Raw genomic sequence first — 22,518 nt, 5'->3', positions numbered from 1 at the left:
AAGTTTAGACTCCCTTTCTCGCAGGGCCTTCGGATTCATCTTCTGAGACGACGAACACCCATCCACGTCGTGATTGGAGCTCAGACACCAAATACAGTCTTGGTGTGGGTCCGTAACGGACATCATCTTCCCACATTCTCTACAGGGCTTAAAACCCGTCTTCTTTGTTGACATAATAAAAGAGCAAAGAGGTCAGAGAATGGAGAATCGAAGAAACAAAGTAACAGAGATACAAGAAGCTACAGAGTATCCCGAAACCGTTAGCGTCGACGACGCGGAAAAAAGGGAACTGATGTCATCACGCCAGCGTGTGCCTGTTATAGGCGTCGGTGACGTCAGCGGAGTCGCGTGCGATGCCGTGTCTCTATGACGTCCAAGTCCACGTCGGCGCGAGGCTACGAAAAGAATTTCCGAATGTTGCTGACGCAAGGGGGATATTCACAAGGTGAGGAATCCACACGGCAGATGTATCTATCAGAAATAGTTATTACATAGAAGAAGGTGCTCTTAAGACATCACAATCCATGACAAAACCACAAAGGGTGGCTTTACACTTTGAGAAGCCACTGCTGTTGAGGAATAAACCCATGTGCAGCTACTGCAGGGATGTCCTTAATAGTAAACTTTCAGAGTACTGTGGTCATGTGTGACATTCATGCTGAATATATAAAAAATCAGAGTTCAAAGCAGTGAATCTTACACATATTTAAAGAGGATGCAACAGCTAAGTTTTGCAATAATTGTAAATGTGACCAAGATCCTCTTTATTATGCACCACAGTAATGAATTGATGATTATTTAATTCTTTGCCCAGTTCATTCACAAATGCTCTGGTAGAGTCACATCATGTAGGTTTCTTAGGATAGTTATAAACGTATTAACAGAAAGCCATTGAGAGAGAGTATCGTCAGACCTTTCCGATTTTTGGGGGGAGTTGCCAGAGAAAAGGATTCTTCGCAATTGTCCTTAGTGCTGAAAATCACTTTTAGTTGCTGCGTTCTTGTAAGGAGAAGATGAGGTTGCTATCGAAAAGAACACCGTAGTCATGTGTTTTGCCGGCTTCCTCATTGATTAGGTCCATGAAAAAGTGCGAGGTGATGGTTCTCCAGGGCCAACAAGCAGGATCTTGGTTTTGTAACTTTTGAGGTAATAGCAATTCTTCTGCATCTAGGACAGGACATATTTCATACACTTTGACACCTGGTTTTAGCCCCTAAATACTGCAAATAGCTCAAGTTAGAAGATCTGAGGTCATGCAGGTGTTGAAGAGGTTCAGCATGGGGACTGGACTTTTTTTGGGTTTCCACAGCTCATGAGCAGTTTAACCTATGTGTCTAACTGGTAAGAAATTCCACCTATCAGTCTTGGAGCTCCAGTTCAGTGACCAGCGCCTGCCGTTGCACCCCTAATGTGTTTCTAAAAGCATTCATAACTCTCACTGGCCACAGCCTTCACCAGGCCTACACAACTGCTGATTCCAAAAGTTGCTTGGAGTCAGAGCTAGAGAGTACACAGAGCCAGGTCATTCTGCATTTATGTCAGAAACTACCAGGGCCTATGCACACCTGCAGAGAGCCTACTTTTAAAACCATAATGTCTCTGATTCCCCTCCCCCCACCAACCCCTCAGCCATTATTTTTAGGGAAATGAGCAACATGCATTTCCTTAATTCTCTCTCCGGTCATCTCTGGTCACCTTTTTTCAAATTGTGGGCAAGGCAGGTAAGTATACTGTTTAGCAAGATAGGACGGCTTGCCTATATCTGTAGATAAACATGTCTATTATTAAAATGGGCCAAAAAAGCCTCACATGTTCCTGATGCTGGGAGGAATTTGGGGAGCACACCATCTGAAGGACAGGGAAAAGGCTGTCATGAGGCTGAAGACAACAATAGGCCAAATAATTACTTGTTAGAGACAGCTGAGCTATTCCTTTATCAACTGACTGATACCAAGTTAGGGGACGACATCAGAACTACTTCTCCTCTGTAGGACAGAACAGCTCCCTCTCACTTGCCGCATCCTGTAGATCTATTCTCACTTCTTACAGGCAACAGGATCTATCACTCACCCAGAACAGACAGCAGAGCTATCCCCTGCATAGATGACTGGCCCCTTGCTGAAGACATACTGCAGCACCAGCGTTAACTTTACAGACAGCAAATCTATATCCCTTCCTGCTGATTTATCCTTGAAACGTTGTGCACCTCTAGGAATGGTTGTTCGCCAGTTTGTCTGTCTGTTCTGCCTTTTCCACTTCCATACATCTGGTGAGCCCTTAGACAATGAGCAAGGAAAGAGAGAGCCTTGGGAAAATAAAGTTTCTGAAACATTTACTTTTGTCGGACAGGGTAAACAAGACAACAGCAAGATATGGTCCCAGCAAACACATGGACTCTTATTCCGAGTGACTTCACTTTGGAAAAACCACACACAAGGACACTGGGAGAGTGGGTTAGAGGACAATAGAAGGAGGATAAGAAAGAGACAGATTCTAGATCTGAACAAATGCACTCTAGATAAGAAACTGAAGAGTCACAAATATTCAGAATAAACACTCTGACATCGCCCCTTAGGCCATTTGGAGGCAGAAGAACCTAAAGCGTTATGAGGCCAAAGATTTGGAAAATGTGGAGTGTACGAAAACTGCTTAACATGCACCTACAGCTGTTGCCAGGTGATTAAGCAACGTTGTTTTTTTGAATCACCTACATCAGTAAGAACAATAGTTACTTACCTGTAATCTGTGGTTCTTCAGTATTGGTGTCTTTCATAGATTCACATGCCTGAATCATTCCCTGTCGTCGGAGTGGGAGTTCCACGGTACATGAAAAAGCAATAATATGCCTATAAGAAACCAAAAACCTTGGTAATAACCAACCAGGAAGTAAAGTAGCTATAAGCTACAGTGTAAAAAACTTCCACACTCATGACTATCCTAGTCATTTTGTATAGACCAAACTACAGCCAATCAGACGTCAGCACCCACTTAGAATGTTCTACTCAGAGGCTCAGGCTCTCAGATTTTCTCGCACAGGAGTGAAACCAACATAATCGCCTGAGGAACCTCTGAGGGGAGGTGGGTGGGTGCATGTGAATCTATGAAAGACACCAATACTGGAGAACCACAGATTACAGGTAAGTAACTATTGTTCTTCTCCAGTATTGGGGTGTCTTTCATAGATTCACATGCCTGAATCAGAGTAGATAGCAGTATATGTTCGTTCTTGGAAGACACTGCTTGTACCATAAGCTTGTATACATATATATGAAAATACATAATCATATAATAGAAATATCACTTTCTAAAAGCATGAAGAAATACATTTATGTAAGCATGGATATAAAATAATAAGCATGCATAAGCGTCTGAAAAGCAGTAAAGAGGAGGAGGGAAACAGAGGCTCACCTAATCTAAAAAGATTACGCAGAACTGCTTGACCCACTGAAGCATCAGTCTCGCTGGCCGCATCCAAACAATAGTGTTTGGTGAAAGAATGCCTGCTGGCCCAGGTTGCTGCTCTGCAGATGTGCTGAAGAGGAACTCCAGCGAAAAGAGCAGTCGAGGAAGCCCTGGCTCTCGTAGAGTGAGCCCTTGGAGTTGTTTGCAAAGGTTTTCCTGCTTTTGTATGACAAAAGTCAATAGTTGCAGAGATCCATCTTGCTATTGTTTGTTTAGACACTGCATGACCATGACGAATTGTTCCATAAGCAACAAACAATTGATCCGATTTGCGAATTGTAGAAGTCCTTTGTAAGTAAAACTTTAAACACCTCTTGATGTCTAGTGTGTGCAATGCCCTTTCTGCAGGGGATTGCGGGTTAGGAAAGAATGTCTTTAAGATGACTGGCTCATTCAGGTGAAAGTCCGAGGGCACTTTAGGCATGAATTTCGGGTTTGTGCGAAGCACTACTGAGTCGGACGTGAACTGCAGGAAAGTTGGATGGACTGTGAAAGCCTGGACATCACTGACTCTTCTAGATGAAGTTAAAGCCAACAACAGTGACACCTTCCATGTAAGAAATTTAAAATCCACTCTGTGAATTGGTTCAAAAGGATGGCGCATGAGCTGCGCTAACACTACATTGAGATGTCACGATGGTGGTGGACGACGAACAGGAGGGAACATTCTGAACAGTCCCTTGAAGAACTGTTGTATTATTCTTGAAGAATAGAGGGAAGTGGACCCATCCTGGCGGTACCTTGAAAAGGCTGCTAGGAAAAGTTTTAGAGTTGCGTGAGATAATCCCGATTTTGCCAGATGCAAGAAAAAAGGTAATATCTGTTCTGGCTTGGCCAGAAAAGGATGAATCCCAGCTGAGTGGCACCAGATACAGAATATCTTCCATTTAAGTCTGTATGTTTTTTTTGTAGCAGGTGCTCTAGCCTTGGCCAGCACCTCCTTGCAATCCGCAGGGATATTCAGGCGGGCGAATTCAAGGTACTCAGGCGCCAAGCTGCTAATTTCAGAGATTTCGGGTCCGGGTGGTAAATCTGACCATTCTGGATGGAGAGGAGGTCCGGAATCGGTCAAAACTGTATTGGTTCGCACTCCGATAGGAGAAGGAGCTCGGTGAACCAGTACTGGCGAGGCCATCTGGGGCAATAAGAATCAGGCGACACGGTTATTTCTTCATCTTCTGAAGAACCCTGGGAACCAACGGTATCGGAGGAAAAGCGTAAGCATATATCTGATACCAATCGATCAAAAACGCATTCCCCTGATTGTCTTTGCGAGGATGCCAGCTTGCAAAGAACCGGCATTTGCTGTTCTCCTTGGTCGCAAAAAGGTCTAGATCTGGATGACCCCACTGCTGGAAAATCCGATCCGCTGTTGGTTGGTGAAGCTCCCATTCGTGGGTGGACACCTTTGTTCTGCTGAGAGTGTCCGCAAGAACGTTTGCCGTTCCCGGTACATGGACCGCCAGAAGATTGATTCTGTGTTGTATTGCCCACGCCCATATTTCTTGGGCTTCCCGAGACAGAAGAGCTGATCTTGTCCCTCCCTGTTTGTTCACATAGTGCATGCTTGTAGTATTGTCTGTGTGAACCAATACTGTACCCCCTTGAACGATTGCACGAAAGGACTTGAGAGCAAGGAAGATGGCTCTCAGCTCCAACAGATTGATGTGCCAAAGTCTCTCTTGAGGACTCCATTTCCCGCTGATCGTCAGCCATTGAAGATGTGCTCCCCAACCCTCGAGGGATGCATTGGTGGTGATTGTAAAGTTTGGTGCGTCTTGGAGGAACAAGCATCCTTCTTGTAAATTCTTTCTCTGAACCCACCAGAGAAGAGCATCTCGAATGCGAGGAGTGATCCTAATGAGGTCCTCGAATGAGCCTGAGACCTGCAACCATTGCAGGCTGAGTTCTTCTTGAAGAGGTCTCATCCTGAGACGGCAATTCGGTATCAAAGGAATGCAAGAAGAGACCATCCCCAGAAAAGACTTGAATTGTCGGACTGAAACTAACTTTCTTGAAAGTAAACTTCGAGCCATGTCCTGTACCCTGTCCAGCCTCTCTTCTGACACGAAAGCTAGCACCAGCTGTGTGTTTAAGGTTGCTCCTAAGAAAGCTTGTCTCCGGGATGGTTCTAGTTGTGATTTGTTGAAATTGACAGAGAGACCCAGCGACTGGAAGAGACGCAGACACCGCTGGATATGGTTGTCTGCGTTTGTATGAGAACTCGCCTTGATAAGGCAGTCGTCTAAGTATGGAAATATTTGTATTCCCTCCATCCGGAGGTGTGCTGCTGCTGGGGCCAGGACCTTAGTGAACACCCTGGGTGCCGAGCGTAGCCCAAAAGGAAGGACTTTGAACTGATAATCCCTGCCAGCCACTCTGAATCGCAGGAATTTTCTGTGCCGAGGCAAAATGCGGATGTGGAAATATGCATCTTGGAGATCCAAGGTGGCCATTTATTCTCCCACTGAAAGAAGATGCCATATCTCTTGGAGTGACAGCATCCGGAACGACAGCTTCTTCAAATACTTGTTTAAAGCACGGAGATCCAGTATTGGACGCCATTCTCCATTCTTTTTCTTTACCAAAAAGAATCTGGAATAGAAACCTGCTCCTCTTTGAGCATGAGGAACCTTTTCTATTGCTCCTTTCTTTAACATCAAATCGATTTGGGAAAACAACTCTGTGAGATGAGCTGGAGGTGGGCCCCTCGGGGGAACATTTCGAGGCAATTTTTCGAATTCGAGGGCATGGCCCTTGGCCACAATGTTCAGGACCCACCTGTCCGATGTTATTGAGCACCATTTTGAGTAGAAATTTGAGATTTTTCCTCCAATCTTTATATGAGACTGCGGTAGTAGCGGTGGCAGGTGTTTTCCGCGGGAGGCAGGTTTTCTTTTGTTTTGGGAATAATTAGTGTTGCGCTAGCCGTAGGACTGGTAACGTTGGTTTTGATATTGTTGATTCCCTTGCCTGTAGGAGGACTGCTGACCATAACCTCCTCTAGAAGAGGATGATCCCCGTCCTCTCGCACCTCGAAAGGGTGGCTTTCGAAATTGTAAGTTGCCCAGGGACCTAGCTGTCTCCGTGTCCTTTTTGATTGTCTGCAGGGCTTCCTCAATATGCGGGCCAAACAAAAACTCTCCATCGTAAGGCATGTCCAAAACCTTAGTTTTGGAAAGCAGAAAGAGCTTGGAGGCGTTCTTATGATCATACTGAGAGACTAAATTTTAAGACGCTGACTCGAGCTTACCATAAATTAATTTGGGAAGGTAAAAAATCCTATCTGGAATCTAGAATAAATGAAGCGGAGCATTCTTGCAAGGAAATTTTCAGGGTGGTTAAAGATTTCACCTCTCCCTCTGCCTATACTCCGACCCATGCTCACTCCGAAGCCTGGCTGAAGGAATTAGCTGTCTATTTTGTACAGAAAATTACCTCCATTCAATCATCTCTCCAGGCCACTTTTCAGCAGCATACGACAAGTCTGGGGTGTCCCTTGCCAGACCATGGTCCCTTTCTGTGCGATTTTCCCTCATTAGATCATGAGAGTTCTCTTGCTATCCTGACAAATCTTAAATCCGGATCTCCACAGGACCCTTGCCCTGCCAAGTGTCTGGCAAATATGGCACCTGTTCTAAATGACCTGATAAACCCCATCTTGAATTTGTCGCTCTCTTCCGGGGTAGTCCCCAAAGCTTGGAAGAGCGCCATGATCCTGCCACTCACTAAAAAACCAGCGCTCGACCCTTCAGTCCATGCAAACTACAGACCCATCTCCTTACTCCCTGCTCTGGCGAAAGTGACTGAGAGGTTTGCTCACAGATCTATTTCCAACTTCATCGAGGAAAGGGGTCTGTTGCATAGCACTCAATCTGGCTTCCGTGCAAATTTCAGCACGGAGACCGCGCTCCTTGAAGTCACAGATGCCATCAGGGAGGAGTTGGATGCTGGAAAAAAAGTGGTACTGATTATGCTGGATCTGTCGGCGGCTTTCGACACCGTTCCCCACGCACTTCTTCTTTCCAGACTATGGGAATTTGGTCTGCGGGGAACGGTGTGGAATTGGCTCAAATCCTTCTTAGCCGACCGCCGACAGACAATCTGGGCGCCTCCCTTCTCCGCCGAAATGTCACCGCTTGAAGTGGGGGTCCCTCAAGGTTCCATCCTGAGCCCCCTCCTCTTTAACATCTTTATGGCCCCCATGGCGGTGACAGCGGAGTCTTTCGGCGCCCGGATTGTCAGCTATGCTGACGACACCCAGCTCCTCTTTGTAAGTAACAAGGATGGCCAGTTTGATGGTGCCCAGGTCAAGAGCTGTTTGAGTGCTGTTTTTGAGTGGTTTGGACGTCATGGGCTGAAGTGCAACTCCGACAAGTCGGAGTTGCTCTTCTTTGGCTGCACATCTGAGCCTGATTGGAAAACCTGGTGGCCGCAAGATATGTTTCCTCCCACTAGCTCGTCTGTGGAAGCTAAAAATTTGGGAGTGGTGATTGACAACAAGCTATCTTTCGGACCACATATCTCATCTCTCACTGGGAAATGTTTCGGCATCCTGCGGATGCTTCGTAAATTTCTCCCTCTAGTCTCTATCCAGCACAGAAAAATTATTGTCCAGGCACTGATTGGCTCTAGGCTGGATTATGCAAATATTTTGTTTCTGGGACTTCCCAAATATCTGGTCAGGCGTCTGCAAATCGCCCAGAATTCTGCAGCCCGAGCCATCTTTGGTCTTCCAAGAAAAGCCAGAGCCACTGATCTTCTTTCCACACTGCATTGGCTCCCAATTGCTAAAAGGATTCTATTCAAAACTTTGACCACGACTTTCAAGGCCCTACATGGTATAGGCCCCAAATATATTTCCAAATGACTGTCTTGGTATAACCCCCCCAGATCTCTCAGATCCTCGTCCTTATCAAAAATGAGTGTTCCCATTATCAAACGGGCAAGGACAGGAGGACGGTCTTTTCGCTACTTGGCTCCTCATGCTTAGAATGATCTTCCAATCTCTTTAAGACAGACCTCTAGTCTTCTGTCCTTCCGTAAGGCCCTTAAGACTTGGCTTTTCCCTTAATTTGATGCTGTTTCTGTGTTTGCACGCCCTCTTAGTGTTATGTCTCTCCCTTCTTCGGTAGGGTGCCTTCGTTAAAGCGCCGGGATACTCCAGTAGAGTGGCCGTGCGCTATAGAAGTATACAAATAACATAACATAACATAACAGTTTGAACCTCCTGGCGGAACGAAGTCGCTCTTAGCCAGCCTTGCCTGAGCAAGACCGCAGCTCCTGCCAATTGCCTGAAACCAGTTGAAGCTACATCAACTGCAGAGTCAATCATTTCCGCCGAGATCCTTTCACCTTCCTGCAGGATTTTCAAAGCCTCTGATTTTGAGGGCTCTGGAAGCATGTCGACAAATGGGGAGATGACAGACCACATTTGCCGGTCATATGTGCCCAGTAAGGCCAAAGAGTTGGCAGCCCGGACTGTGGTTGCTGCCATTGTTGACACACGTTTACCGATTGCATCCAGACGCCTGCCGTCTCTATCCGGTGGGGCTGCGATTGGAGATGAGGGGTTTCTAGACCGCTTCTGTGCAGCCTGTATGATAACCGAACCCTATTTCGGGTGTCCTATAAGGCAAGCTGGGGACTTTTCCGGAGCCTTATATTTTTTATCTATCAACGGAAGCACTGGAGTAATAGATGCAGGAGTAGACATGACTTTAATACCTTCTTTCCAAATGAAATCAATAATAGGTATCGACTTAACCTGTCTCCTTGGCTGATCCTTGAAATCATAAAGGAAGCATTTTTGTTGTGTAGTCTCCATGTCAATATGAAAGCATTTCGTAGCTCTCTCCATTAGAAGTTGAAATCCTCCTACATAAACCGGAGGAGAATCAGCAGTAGCCGGAGGCGAAGGAGAAGGTGTTTGGACTTGATAATCGTCCCACTCCGACATTATGGATCTGTCATCGACTTCCCCTTCTTCTCTCTCTTCCTCTTCGGAAGAATGTTGTTCTTCAGGCTGATGGGACACTATAGGTGGGGGAGACTTTGGAGGTCTTAAATCAGATATCGGCGTTTGCACCACAGGTGTAGGAGGCACAGAGTCCGCTGATTCCGAGGGCGGAAAACGCCTGTAATAATCATTTAGCATGTGCTGAAGATTTGTTAGCAATGCTACTGGCATCTGAGCTGAGAGGACCTCTGTCACAGGTGATGTCACAAGCTCAGGCGAATGATGATCATTCTGATCGTCTTCTTGGTATTTAATGTTCAATTCAGAAGGACTTGTAGCTGTCCCAAACCTTTCATCTATATCAGATTCCTCCTCACTATCTTCAGAGTCCAGTAACTTGTCAGGGACCTGAAGGGGTACTGATTGAGGTGACAGGCGTAGAGGAGATAAAGGTTCTAGGCCAGAACTGCGTCTCTGAAACAAGGATGGCTTTGGCGTGGATAAAAAAGCCGTAGACGGTGACCAGACCTGCATGGTGGTACATGTAGACAGTTGTGGCGTCGATGGAGGCCCCATCGACTGGATCGTCGACAGAGGTTTGACTCCAGACGATGAAGAGGTCGTCGTCGACGACGGTGTCTTCGTCGTTGACGGTGTAGTATTCGTCGACGAGCTCGCCGACGACGGGATGTTCGTCGACGGTGATGGAGCAGCCGTCGACGGCGGCGTCGACGAAGCTACAGTCGACGGAATCTTCTTTAGCTTAGCTGTCGACGATGCGCTGACTATGGCAGACGAAGATTCCTTCGTCCACGAGATAGGTCTAACAGAGACATACACCATCGTCGACGGTGAAGACGCCGTCGACATTAACATTTCAGGTTTAGGAGATGAGAAAGTTACCATAGACGTAGTTGTTGCGTCGACGGGGATTTTCGTCGACGACGGCATCGTCGACGACAGGACCAGTTTCTGAGGTAAAGTCTTCTCAGAAGTCATCTTTAGAGGTAATTTCTTGGTTGTTTTTCTCGCGGTGTGGATGGCCCTAGACTGGCCTTAGTAGGGGGAGTACCCTTAGAAGTGGAAGGCCTCTCAGACCCCTTAGAAGATTGTTGCCTTTTTACAATCTTGGCCCCAGGAGAAGACAAAACCTCCTCAGCATCTCTCTTCCTAGAAGCTGATGTAGATCCAGAGGCAATACTGCCTACCTCAGAAACAGAATAGTCTTGGTCCTTGAGCTTTTGTAGCCACAAAAGCAAGCGGTCCTCTCTGTCCCTGAGGGTCTTCTGAGGGAAGGTTCTACAAATCTTGCTGTCCTTCACTTGATGTTCAGGATACAGGCATAAATGCACTTCTTGTGAGGATCTTGTTTAAAAAGCCCGAGCTTACCACAAGAGTCACAAGGTCTGAATAAGGATTTCTTAGATGAAGACATCTTGAAAACCAGATTCCAGTAGAAAGTAGAGAAGTACTGAGTAGAGCTCAGGGAGACTCTCTTCACATGACGTGCGGTAGAAAATCGGAGAGCCTGAGCCTCTGAGGAGAACATTCTAAGTGGGTGCTGACGCCTGATTGGCTGTAGTTTGGTCTATACAAAATGACTAGGATAGTCATGAGTGTGGAAGTTTTTTACACTGTAGCTTATGGCTACTTTACTTCCTGGTTGGTTATTACCAAGGTTTTTGGTTTCTTATAGGCATATTATTGCTTTTTCATGTACCGTGGGACTCCCACTCCGACGACGGGGAATGATTCAGGCATGTGAATCTATGAAAGACACCCCAATACTGGAGAATATCCAGGTGCATACTTGGATTTTGTCATATTTTCTGCTGTACCGTAGAGTGTTTTCAGAGCCGTATTTGATAAGAACCTATGCTGAAAGTCACTCAATAAATAATTGAACTCCAACTATGGGCAAAGATAAGGGATCACCAACTCTTGCAATGCCTTTGAAGGAGAAAGGAGGTCAGTCTATAATTTAACAAGAGGTTGGCAGGAGCATTTGGGTTCATTAGAAGTGCTGTGATTCCTGTGTGTCCCGGTTCCAGAGGGGCCGTTCATGCGGAAAGCGAGAAAATGATGAATCTAGTAATGGTGGAGGCCAAGGTTCAATATATTCAAATAGTGGATGCTTCAGGCGGTGGAAACATTTTTAAAGAAAAAAGACTCTGTATCCTGTGATTGGGTCCTGGTGAACTCTAGCATTTCTGAATATCATACTAGTTACGTAGAGTGGGAGTACGTGAATGGCATGACTGACTGCAAGATGTTTGCCCTGGATCAAGGGCTGGCATGAATGCAGCCTCCGGGGCTCTTCTTCACATGTCAGTCTGCGTGCATGAGGGTAACAAGAGCTATGCCTCCAGCAATTATGACACAACAGGTACAATGGGCAGTAGTCCAAACTCGCATTTGACTACTCTATCAATCAAAGAGAGATTTCTACAGCACCAGAAACTCTATAAAGGGAGACATGATGCTATCTGCAGTAGGAGGAAAGTTACTCCCAACAAAAAAGCCTTTAGGGCCTTCTAAAAAGGAAAGAAAATGTGCATTTGTTGCAAATCATCTTAAAGGGTATTCCACAAGTATGTGGTGATGACCAAGAAAGACATACCCCCCACCTTTGTCCTGACACTCTGTGGAGGGAAGGGTGTGTGTAAGGGAGAAAATATTTACTTGCTGGCCTCAAAACTCTCTTAGGGGCAGTCAAGTGTAAAACAGTACTTTAACTAGTCAGGAGTGTTACAAAAAAGTGACTTGTAAGTCACAGTCTGAGCCTTAAATTGATTTTGAGAGGAGACCAGTAGCCAATGCGATTTTTGGAAAGAGGAGAAATATGGGCAGTCATTGGTAACCTAAAGACTATCACAGCTTTGGAATTCTGCAGTACTTAAAACTTGTCAATATTAGACTGTGTGTTTCCTGCAAAGGGAACATTACCATAGACTATTTTAGACCTATTGACTGTGTTAGCAATGGTTGCTTTTTCTTCCAGAGATGATATATACGGGACTTGCGTAAAAGCATGAGAGCGGAGTTGGTAGTCTGGAAGATATGCCTTACCTAGTAATAAGTAGGAAGTTACTCATCAGCGCATAACCCTAAGGTTCCTTGACTTTGCTACCAATATCACCACACTAGAAAGGAGTGGTGGAAGGAGCTCATGTTCTTTAACCAGTAATATGTCCAGTGAGCAAGAAGTTGCTTTTTGTAGCATCCAGGCTCCACTAGGTTCTATATTCATATAATCTTATATTGTTAAAAACAATCAGCAAAATGACAGAAGCAAAACACAGCCCGAGTGACATCTGTATAGTTTTAAATACAGACAGTCAGGTTGACTACTGATATCTGATAGAGACTTCTAGCTGCAGATTCCTTACCGTTGAATTTCCCAGGCGATAGGCTGGATCCGGAAACTTTGGCTGAGCAATATCCCTTGTGTGCATCGTTGGGTGGCTCCAATGAGCTCCGCGTGACGTCGTCTGTGTCGCTTATGGTGTCGCTGTGCCTATATAGGTGCAACTCAGGTGCGCAGACATCAGTGCTTTCCGTTTTTCCATGCCAGAAGCGCAGAGCCACGAAGTAACTGACATAGTCGTGTGCAAACTAGGGCCCTGAAAGGGGAGTAACCTTAGCACTACAACTTTAGTCCACACAGCGGGGAGGCATGGGTGGGGCTATAAGGAATCTGCAGCTAGATAGAGTCTCTACCAGATAATGCGTTACTGAAGGTAAGTAACTTGTTCGTTAAGGATCACCACATGGGTAGCATAGAAAAAACTACAACAATCATAAAGACCATTCACTACAGGGCCCCAGTGGACACCTGCCTCCAGCAAGCCTTTGACAGAGGAGCATTCCTTATCAGTAAGGCCCTCACCCCCATCTTCAATGCCTCTGTTAGTGCAGCCATCTTTCCAGGACCATGGAAATGCACAGCTGTTAACGCCCTCCTAAAGAAAGCTTTGGCCGATCCAATCAAACTCACTAATTACCGACCAATATCCCAACTTCCATACCCAGCCAAATTCTTGGGAAAAGACATTCACAAGCGGCTCTCTGACCACCTCGCCAGACACCAAATTCTCAACACCACACAATCAGGATTTAGACCCAACCGCACCACAGAAACCACCCTCATAGCAGCAACAGATGACCCTTAACTGGGGGAAACCGCAGCCCTCATCATTTTAGACCTATCAACAGCCTTAGACACAATCTCCCACTACATCCTACTCCGACTACCTCCCCCCCCCCCCCCCATGGGCCCTAAAGGCGCTCGAGAGAGGTCGGACCGCCCAAATAGGATGTGCATGGCCTTATAAAACTCACAGAGTTGGGGTAGGGGGGCCTTTCTCCAAGGAACCTCAGGGAGGTGTGGAGCAGACCCAAAGGCAGGCTCTGATTGGGTGCGTGGCCTGGAGTGACATTTTTTCTGTGCCTAGTCCAATGACTTGGACCAGTACAGAGAAGTCAAAGAGCGATTTGACTTCTTTAACTTACGACAGTCTATCACAGACATCTGTCAGTGACAGGAACCGCAGGGTTTAAACCCCACTGGGTATTTGGGGGACATCCCTAGCACACCACTGGGAGACTCGGTCTCAAAGAATGGCTCGACAAAATTTAAAAAAACGGCGTTAAAAAAAGACTGGAGGTAGCCTGGATCTTCACTGACTTGTGTGGAAAGAAAAGACTGATGTCAGCATGCTGGAGTGGTGTTTACGTAGGCACTTCACTTGTCACTTCTGGCATGGATGCCAACATGGGGCCGAAGACGCCACCTACCGGCATACAGAGGTACTGCTTGAAATTTTTCCCGATCCAGTCTGCTGTCTGGGGAAATTGGAGAAGCTTCTATTAGATAAATGGGGCTTGCTTCTGAGTTTCCTCTTTGATCCATGTGGTGGGATAGGGATCTCTTTTTCAGAAGGTAGGATTTATTATTCTCATAACTGCAATGGTTTCCTTCGCAGAACTCTCCGTTTTGATGGTCTGACAACTATCAGGAATAAAGACCATGGCTCTAATCTGGCCTATCTTGTCCTGAAAATGTTCTTGGACTATAGCGCTCTAGTTGATTGGAAATTCAGGAGTCATGATAAGTGATTTGGGACTGGCTATTTATTTTTTAGAGTTTACAAAAATATTTGTAGAATTTAATTCATACCTGATCTTAATAAAGCAGTCTTTGGTAGCAACTTAAGTAGCCTTTTTAAATGCCCTCCTGATGGTTGTCGACCCGAAACTGGTTGTGTCATTCGGTTCAAGGGCTGGAATGTATTAATCCCATTTCATCTTTCTATTTTTAACTAGACAAATTCTTCATCAAAGGGCAGTGAGTGTGCTGGTGTCTGAGTGTACTAATATGTGAGTATTATTAGTGTAAGGTCAATGCTAGCTGTTTCTCAGAGGTCTATGTGACAATGAGAAAAAAGTTGTCGGGCCAATTGAATCGCATGGCATAGCTGTAACTAGACTATTTTCAAGCCCCACAGTATAAAAACAATCTAAAATGTGCCCTTTATAATGGGTGGTGGTGAGTGGGTTTTTTGCAAAACCCAGGGATTCTAGGGTAGCTACCAGACTCAAACCCACCGTGTTATGGGGACTGCGATCCTACAGTATGAAATAAGCCATAATAAGCAATTTTGTGTTAGGCAGGGTGAGGGGCCAGAAAACATTTATCCAGTTATGTATAAAATCAGTATATGATTTAGCAGGTCAATATAACTCCAGGAGAATCAAAGATCTTGTTGCAGAAACGCTGTACCAAAAAAATCCACATATGCTGAAATATCATATTTAAGATTGAACTACATAACTGACGGTGGTCTTTTAAAAGATTGCGGCCAGTTTCCCTCCATGACCCACCGAACAATCCAGCACGGTATGTGAATCAGGGATGGAGAAAAGCGAGTCCAGCGTCCCGAAGTTACGATCCAGTTACAAATACAATTTCCAACGAGTTAATAGTAATAGTGTGATAGAATTAAATTATATTACCAGGTAATGAACTGGCATTTATCAGCACACACCTTTAACTGCTCCGGCCTTTCCATAACTCAGCATTCTGTTACAATGTGGGAAAGATTGAGGTGACAATTGTCGAAACTTTGGATCATTTTATGTGTGTTCTAAATAGACTGATATTCTCAATTCACACCAGGGGACTTGAATTTCCAAGTTGTAATAAGAAATCATGCCAGTGGGCCCTGATAGTCTAGGGATCACAGCAATCAATGAAGTTCTCGGAATGGGTCACTTTGGCTTCTGGTGCCAAGAGACATATGATCATGAATTCAACATTTTTTACTAGTGGCCTTCTGGTGTGCCTTTAGTCTGTTTACATAGACACAGTCAAAAGGGCAACATAATGATTACAAGTAAGCAAAGTGAACCTAACATCCTTATTAATGTTGGTTACTGACTCAAAATTCATCTTGGCCTGTGTTAAGTGCTTAGCTAATGCAGACTGAATCTGTTAGATGCATCCACAGCACTAGGCATATAGTCGAACAGATGAAGGCAGACAATCTGTTGTCACAAGTACCAAGAACTGGATAGATCATGCAACTTCCCTCCTATCACACTTTACTGACAACAAAGAGGAAACCAATGTGTGTTATGTTAATACAGCGCTTAGCACAAATGAGAATGAGAAATATAGAGAATGAGAATTACAGAGGTAACATATGTGAGTACATATGTGATAACAGTACCACACAACTGCCAATCGTTAGTGGCCCTCTTATTGATTAATTTTTAAATTCCGTTTCATAGGTTTCTCAGCAAACAATTTACTCTCAGCTAAATTAATCTGCAAGTGCTTCATGCTGACACCATTACTAGACAATGGCTTCAGCCTCGAGAAAGTGCCTCTCCACTAGGTCCTTGGATTCATAAACCTGTGTTGAAAATCTCTAGCAGGAACTTACCTTCCTGGGCGCTGCAAGGCTGTTTTCCGAAGCAAGACCTGCTTGTGATTGACAGGTGGTTTTGGGATGTGCTGAGAAGATATCTGCGCTGAAGTTGGCTTCTGGGTTCCCAACTTTTGGCTGTTTGGTGGCAAGGGCCCCATCCAGTGGGCACCAGAGCTCTCTGGCACAGAACCCTGGGTGGAACTTGACAACTGATGACTAGAAAGTACACCCTAGAGTGCAAAAAAAGAGAAAAACACAACATATGACACAACATGAATAACTTATTTTTTATTTATCGATTGTTACTAAAGTTTTTTAATTCATGACATAGCACATAGCAAGTGTTAAAACTTGAAATGGAATCAAGAGCCGGCAAACACAGTCACACACAAAGAAGATATATTCCAGAAGAAATAACCAGATAATCAGAATGGGTTGCATCTATCATTGGCACAACTCTCCTAAAATCCCTCTGATGTTTAAGTCATCACATTACCATTATATCTCATGATGCACCCACATTCAACCCTCTCTTAATACACGAGAACTCATACTTCATTATAACTTGCTTTAATAGTACTCAGTGTATCAGAGGATGAAAGGATTAATCAACCCTAATGGAATTAAATCATCTGAACTGCCAGTCAGTCAGTAATAAATCTTTTATTCGGTTGCCACAATTTTATAGGAACCATAAAAAGTACAAAACAACAAACAATATATATTAAAAAAAGAGGGGAATCACAAGTATAAAACATGGTGAGGCTGATAATAAAGTGCAAGTGCATTAAAAAACCAATTAATCCAAGTTACGACGATATTTTACACACATTTTAAGAAAACATGCTACACATTTAGCGACAAAAACAGAGTCCAAATTTTGCAGCGCAAGAAGAGCAGGGCGGCAGGTTCTCAAGCCTATGAATGAAAGTAAAGGGACAATCCAACGCTTGCGGGGAGATTCATAGAACCTACAGAAAAAGATAACATGAAGTGTCGATTGTTCTGATGAATCATCGCATGGGCATTTAACAATAGATTTGGACCAATCCTGCTTTTTCGGAAAAGAAATCATACGGAAAAAAAGAGTTGAAACGGAACCTAGTAAGGAGAAGTTTTTCAAAGGAGTTCAAAGAAAATTTCAGATAAGGTTGAATACCTAAAGTAGATTGTAAGGTTAAAATCTGAAGGTTAGTTGGCTTGCTAATTTCTTGGGTCAGACGCAACTCCCTTAGATGTGAAAGACATATTGTTTTCAGATTTCTCCTAGTGATATTTAACAGGGAAGATGGATCATCGAAATACAGGTTCAAATCCAAATCCCTTAAAAAGTTCTTCACATAGACAAGCCAAGGAAATTTAGTCCAATATGCCAAGCCCAAACAATCCACAATAAGGGAGCGGGTCAAATGGCACTGCTCCGTGGTCCAAACCCGGGGCCATAAGAGAATGGGTTGAATTTTGATGTTATCCATAATATAATCCATACCCAGCTCAATATGGATACCGTAAGATGGAGCACTTTTAGGAAGTGCCAACACATACTTGATAAAACCATTTTCAACAACCTGGAGTGCATCTGCAGCAGCATAACCCCATACGCCAGCACCATAGACTGCCACACTATGGCATTTGGCGTAATAGATTTTCATAAGTTCTTCCGGGGGTGGCTTGCCAAGCTTCCTCGAGAAACCAATCAAAGCAGTAGTAGCTCGTAAAAACAATAATTTTCTACTGCAAATAGACTGCCTCCAGGACAATTTACTATCAATTAAGATACCCAAATATGGGTAAGTGTTGGTACAATCCAGCTTTGCGTTGGCAATTACAATCGGTTTAGGCTTCTTCAACCGCTTGCCCAGGTGCATAACAAATGTCTTTTTAATATTAACCAGGAGGTTCAAGGATGACATAAACTTACAATAGTTGTAGAAAAAGCTTTATTCGATTTTTATAAATTAAAAAATCATAAAAGCTGTTGGAGGTACAATAAGGCTGGGCGGCACTGGTACCAGATTCCATGGCTTTTCAAGAGTGGTTTGATCCATCGAACCCTCTCGTTATGATAGAATTTACAAAAGAAAAACACATGGAGGGTTGATTGTTCTGCCCTCCCATCACATGGACATTTGGTGAGCATTTTAGACCAGTCATTAGTTTGTGGAAATGACACTAGGCGAAAAAAGATGTTAAATATGTGCCTAGTGAGTAAGAATCTGTCAAAACCCTTGGTGCACCAATTCAGATAGGGTTCCATGTTTGCCGAGGTGAGCAACAATTGGTGCTGCGCTACCGTTTCCTTATTCAGCTCAGAACCTAGGCGCAAGGATTCTAAATGTAACCAACAACTGTTCTTTAGATCTCTCCTCGAGATCCTGGATAACTCCTCTGGTGAAGTATAAAACTCAGGCTTCCCCAAATCCTGGCAAAACTTTTGGATGTAAGACAACCACACTATGTTATTAGATTTATCAAGAGCCATGACATCGCGAAGAATCTCTCTGTTAAATTCCAAGTCTGCTCCAGTCCAAACCCTGTGCCAAAGTAACAGAGGTTGCATCGCGATCAGGTCACTGATGTATCGAACCCCCAGCTCAGCATGACAATTATACACAGATAAACTAGGTGGAACGGCTTAAATATACCTTAAAAAAGCATTTTCTACGACTTGTAATTCCCTAGTATCTTGGGTGCCCCAAACGCCGGCACCGTAAATGGCTGTGCTAACACATTTGGCCATGTAGATTTTGAGTAAAATTTCAGGGGGTCTTTTACCCATTTTTCGTGAAAAGACCATGAGTGCTGCGGTTGCTTTTTTAAACGACAGGGTTCTACTCCTTATGGCTGGGCCCCAGAGTCCCCCACCCTCAAGGACTACTCCTAGGTCAGAGAAAGATTTTGTAGTCTGCACTCTTTCCTTGTGTGCAAACAGTTTACAGGTTTTAGACTTGCCCTTTGTGCACGTCATTACAAAGGTTTTTTTCACATTTAGTGAGACCCCTGGATTCCATGAAGTTCGTGTAAGTGTCCAGGGCTAGCTGCAAACCTCTCTCTGTCCTTGCCATAATGACGGCATCGTCAGCATATAATAATGACACCACTTGCTTAGAATTAATTCTGGGCGAGTCAATAACTTTGGACACCAGAACATCCTCTAGATCATTTGTATATAAGTTAAAAAGGAGAGGCGCGAGTACGCACCCTTGCCTTACTCCACGCTTTACGTGAAATGGCTTGGTGCATTCTCCACTGGTTCCATATCTCACCCTTGCCCTTGCCCCGGCATAAAGTTGTCTTAAAAAAGAAATAATGGCCTCTTCTACTTTAAGATCCTCCAACACTTTCCACAGTCGATCATGCTTCACGCAGTCGAATGCGGCACTCAGGTCGACAAATGCCGCATAGAGTTTACCTGCCTTGGCCTGGACATATTTTCCTCGAAGGAGTGTGAAATTCAAGACCTGTTCCACAGTTCCCATCCCCTTACGGAAACCGTACTGAACCGGTGAAAGTACTGCTGCTTCCTCCACCCAGGAAGATAACCGGTTCAGGACTTACAATAGTTATTAAGAAGTGACTGCAACTGATTGGGGGTCCTAGCCATTAACACAGAGTCGTCAGCATATAGTAATGCAGGAATTCGACTATGACCAATTGTTCGGAGATCCTGGCTCCCTTCCAGCATTGCTGACTCTAGGCCATTTGTGTAAAGGTTGAAAAGGAAGGGAGCCAGCACACAACCCTGCCTAACCCCCCTAGTGATGGCAAATGATGGTGTAAGCTCGCCATGGACCCCGTATCTCACCCTTGCCGTGGAGTCCGAGTACAGTTCACGGAGGAATGTAATCAGAGGTTGGTCAACACCCAAATCTGTTAGAATACACCACATTTTTGCATGGGACACGCAGTCGAAAGCTGCAGAAAGATCTACATAAACTAAATGCAGATTACCGTTTTTAGCCCCCACATATTTTCCTATAAATAGGGAAAAATTTAACGCCTGCTCTACAGTGCCCAGACCCTCCCGAAACCCATATTGCAGGTCAGTCATGATATTATTTGTCTCGGCCCAGTCGTGTAAACGCTCGAGAACCAGCCGACCTGCCACTTTGCCAAGGGAATCTAGGAGGGATATGGGCCTATAGCAGGCAGGATCATTACGAACTGCCAGTCATACAAGTGTCAGCAACTTCAACTGAGGAGCTTGGAAGAGAATGAGATGACTGGAAGAACAAGTTACTTACCTTCGGTAATGCTTTTTCTGGTGGATACAGTATCTGCCTGTGGATTCTTCACCTTATGAATATCCCCTGCGCCAGCATTCCCCTAGCTTTCCATGCCGAGAGGACGTCACAATGCCACGGCTCCGCTCGTGACTCCGCATGACGTCACTGGAGCCATAAGAGAGCCTTGTCGACGTGATGACATCAGTTCCACCCATTTTTTCCATGCCTCCGAGGCGAAGAGGTGGACCGACAACAGATTCAAAGTATACACGGTACACAATATTCAACCAAATACACATAGTGTAAAATCAAAAGGAAAGCCCAAGAATAAAAGCATTTCCTGTAAATGTAGTAGATAGATAGAAGATACAATGTAAACCAACCTGTCAAACAAAGTAATCTTTAGGGTATACAAGGGTGGACAACGGGAGGAGGGTGGGTCTGTGAGGAATCCACAGGCAGAAACTGTATCCACCAGGAAAAGCATTACCAAAGGTAAGTAACTTGTTCTTCTGATGGATACATCTGCCTGCGGATTCCTCACCTTATAAATAGATTCCCATAGCAGTCCCACTCCAGGAGGAGGGTGTCCACCCTTCTATACCAAAAAGTCCTGCAGGACAGAGCGCGCAAACTGGCCTTCCCTCCTCATTTAGGAGTCCAAGCAATAATGCTTTGCAAAAGTGTGCAGGGAGGTCCAAGTTGCTGCTTAACAAATGTCCACTACAGGCACACCTCTGGACAAAGAAGAAGTTGACGACTTGGCTCTGGTAGAATGAGCCCTAATACCTTCAGGAGGCTCCTTACCAGCCAGGGCGTAGCAGATCTTGATGCACAATATGATCCATCTGGATATAGTGCACTTGTACACAGCCTTGCCCTTCATCCTTCCAACGTAGCCCACAAAGAGCTGATCCTCCACTCGCAAGTCCTTAGTCCTTTCCAAATAAAAGCTCACCGCTCTTTTAGGATCCAGGCGGTGAAGTCTCTCCTCCTCCTTGGAAGGGTGAGGGGGAGGATAGAACACAGGAGGAGTAATGGACTACCCTAGATGGAAGGGAGGAACCACCTTAGGCAGAAAAGCAGCCCTGGTCCCAAGGACCATCCTTTCAGCATGTATGGTTAAAAACGGGGGGGGTTTGAACTGAGAGCCTGAAGCTCACTCTAGCTCACTTGAAATCGCCGCCAAATGCACTTTAATAGAGGCATGGGCTAATCCAAATTTCGCCAATTTCAGTAAATATGGGATGATCTGATGCGCCTCTGCCCGCAGAGGATGCAAGTCATTCTCCTGACACCAGAAGCAGAATCTTTTCCATTTCATCCTGTATGTCCTATCAGTGCTTTCTGCTCTTGCCTTTGCCAGGATTTCCCTGCTTTCTGCTGGAATTTTCAAGTGATGAAACTCTCCGTAGTCAGGAGCCAGGCCGCTAATTGCAATGATGTCGTGTCTGGATGCCGCACTAGTCCCTTCTCCATAGTCAGTAGTGCTGGTATTGGCCGAAGACGTATTGGCTCGGTCTCTGATAAAAGGAGCAGTTCTGTGAACTAATGCCGCCTGGGCCACCAAGTGGCTATCAGTATTATCCTGCACGGTTCTTTCTTCATTTTCGTGAATACTCGTGGCAGGAGGGGAATCGGCAGAAAGGCGTAGGCAAGGACGCCTGACCATGCTATCGAAAACGCATTCCCCCATGATCCCCTTTGGTGACGCCAGCTTGCAAAGAATCGGCATTTCTTGTTCCGGGCTGTGGCAAACAGATCCACCGTTGGTAATCTCCATTTGGCAAAGATGGTCATCAGCGTGCCCTGATCCAGCTCCTACTCGTGACAGGTCGTCTTCCGCCTGCTGAGGGGTGTCCACTGTTATATTTTGATCCCCTGGAAGATGCATGGCCTTCTGAGTCACACCGTGATCTATCGCCCATCTCCATATTTT

General features: G+C 45.0%; 1 protein-coding gene across 6 annotated transcripts in view; it reads right to left on the bottom strand.

The window, feature by feature from the left end:
- TTLL5 (tubulin tyrosine ligase like 5) overlaps nt 1–22,518 on the bottom strand; it is a 1,026,293-nt gene that overhangs the window by 47,405 nt on the left and 956,370 nt on the right. For all 6 annotated transcript variants that reach the window (XM_078659928.1, XM_078659931.1, XM_078659927.1 and 3 more), the window contains one exon: nt 16,369–16,583. In XM_078659928.1, coding sequence (XP_078516054.1) covers nt 16,369–16,583 — 215 coding nt within the window. The remainder of the gene's footprint in view (nt 1–16,368; nt 16,584–22,518) is intronic.

This window comes from Lissotriton helveticus, chromosome 9 (genome assembly GCF_964261635.1).
Source record: "Lissotriton helveticus chromosome 9, aLisHel1.1, whole genome shotgun sequence".
In the NCBI taxonomy this organism is placed as follows: domain Eukaryota; kingdom Metazoa; phylum Chordata; class Amphibia; order Caudata; family Salamandridae; genus Lissotriton; species Lissotriton helveticus.
This window is presented reverse-complemented; position numbering and strand designations above follow the sequence as displayed.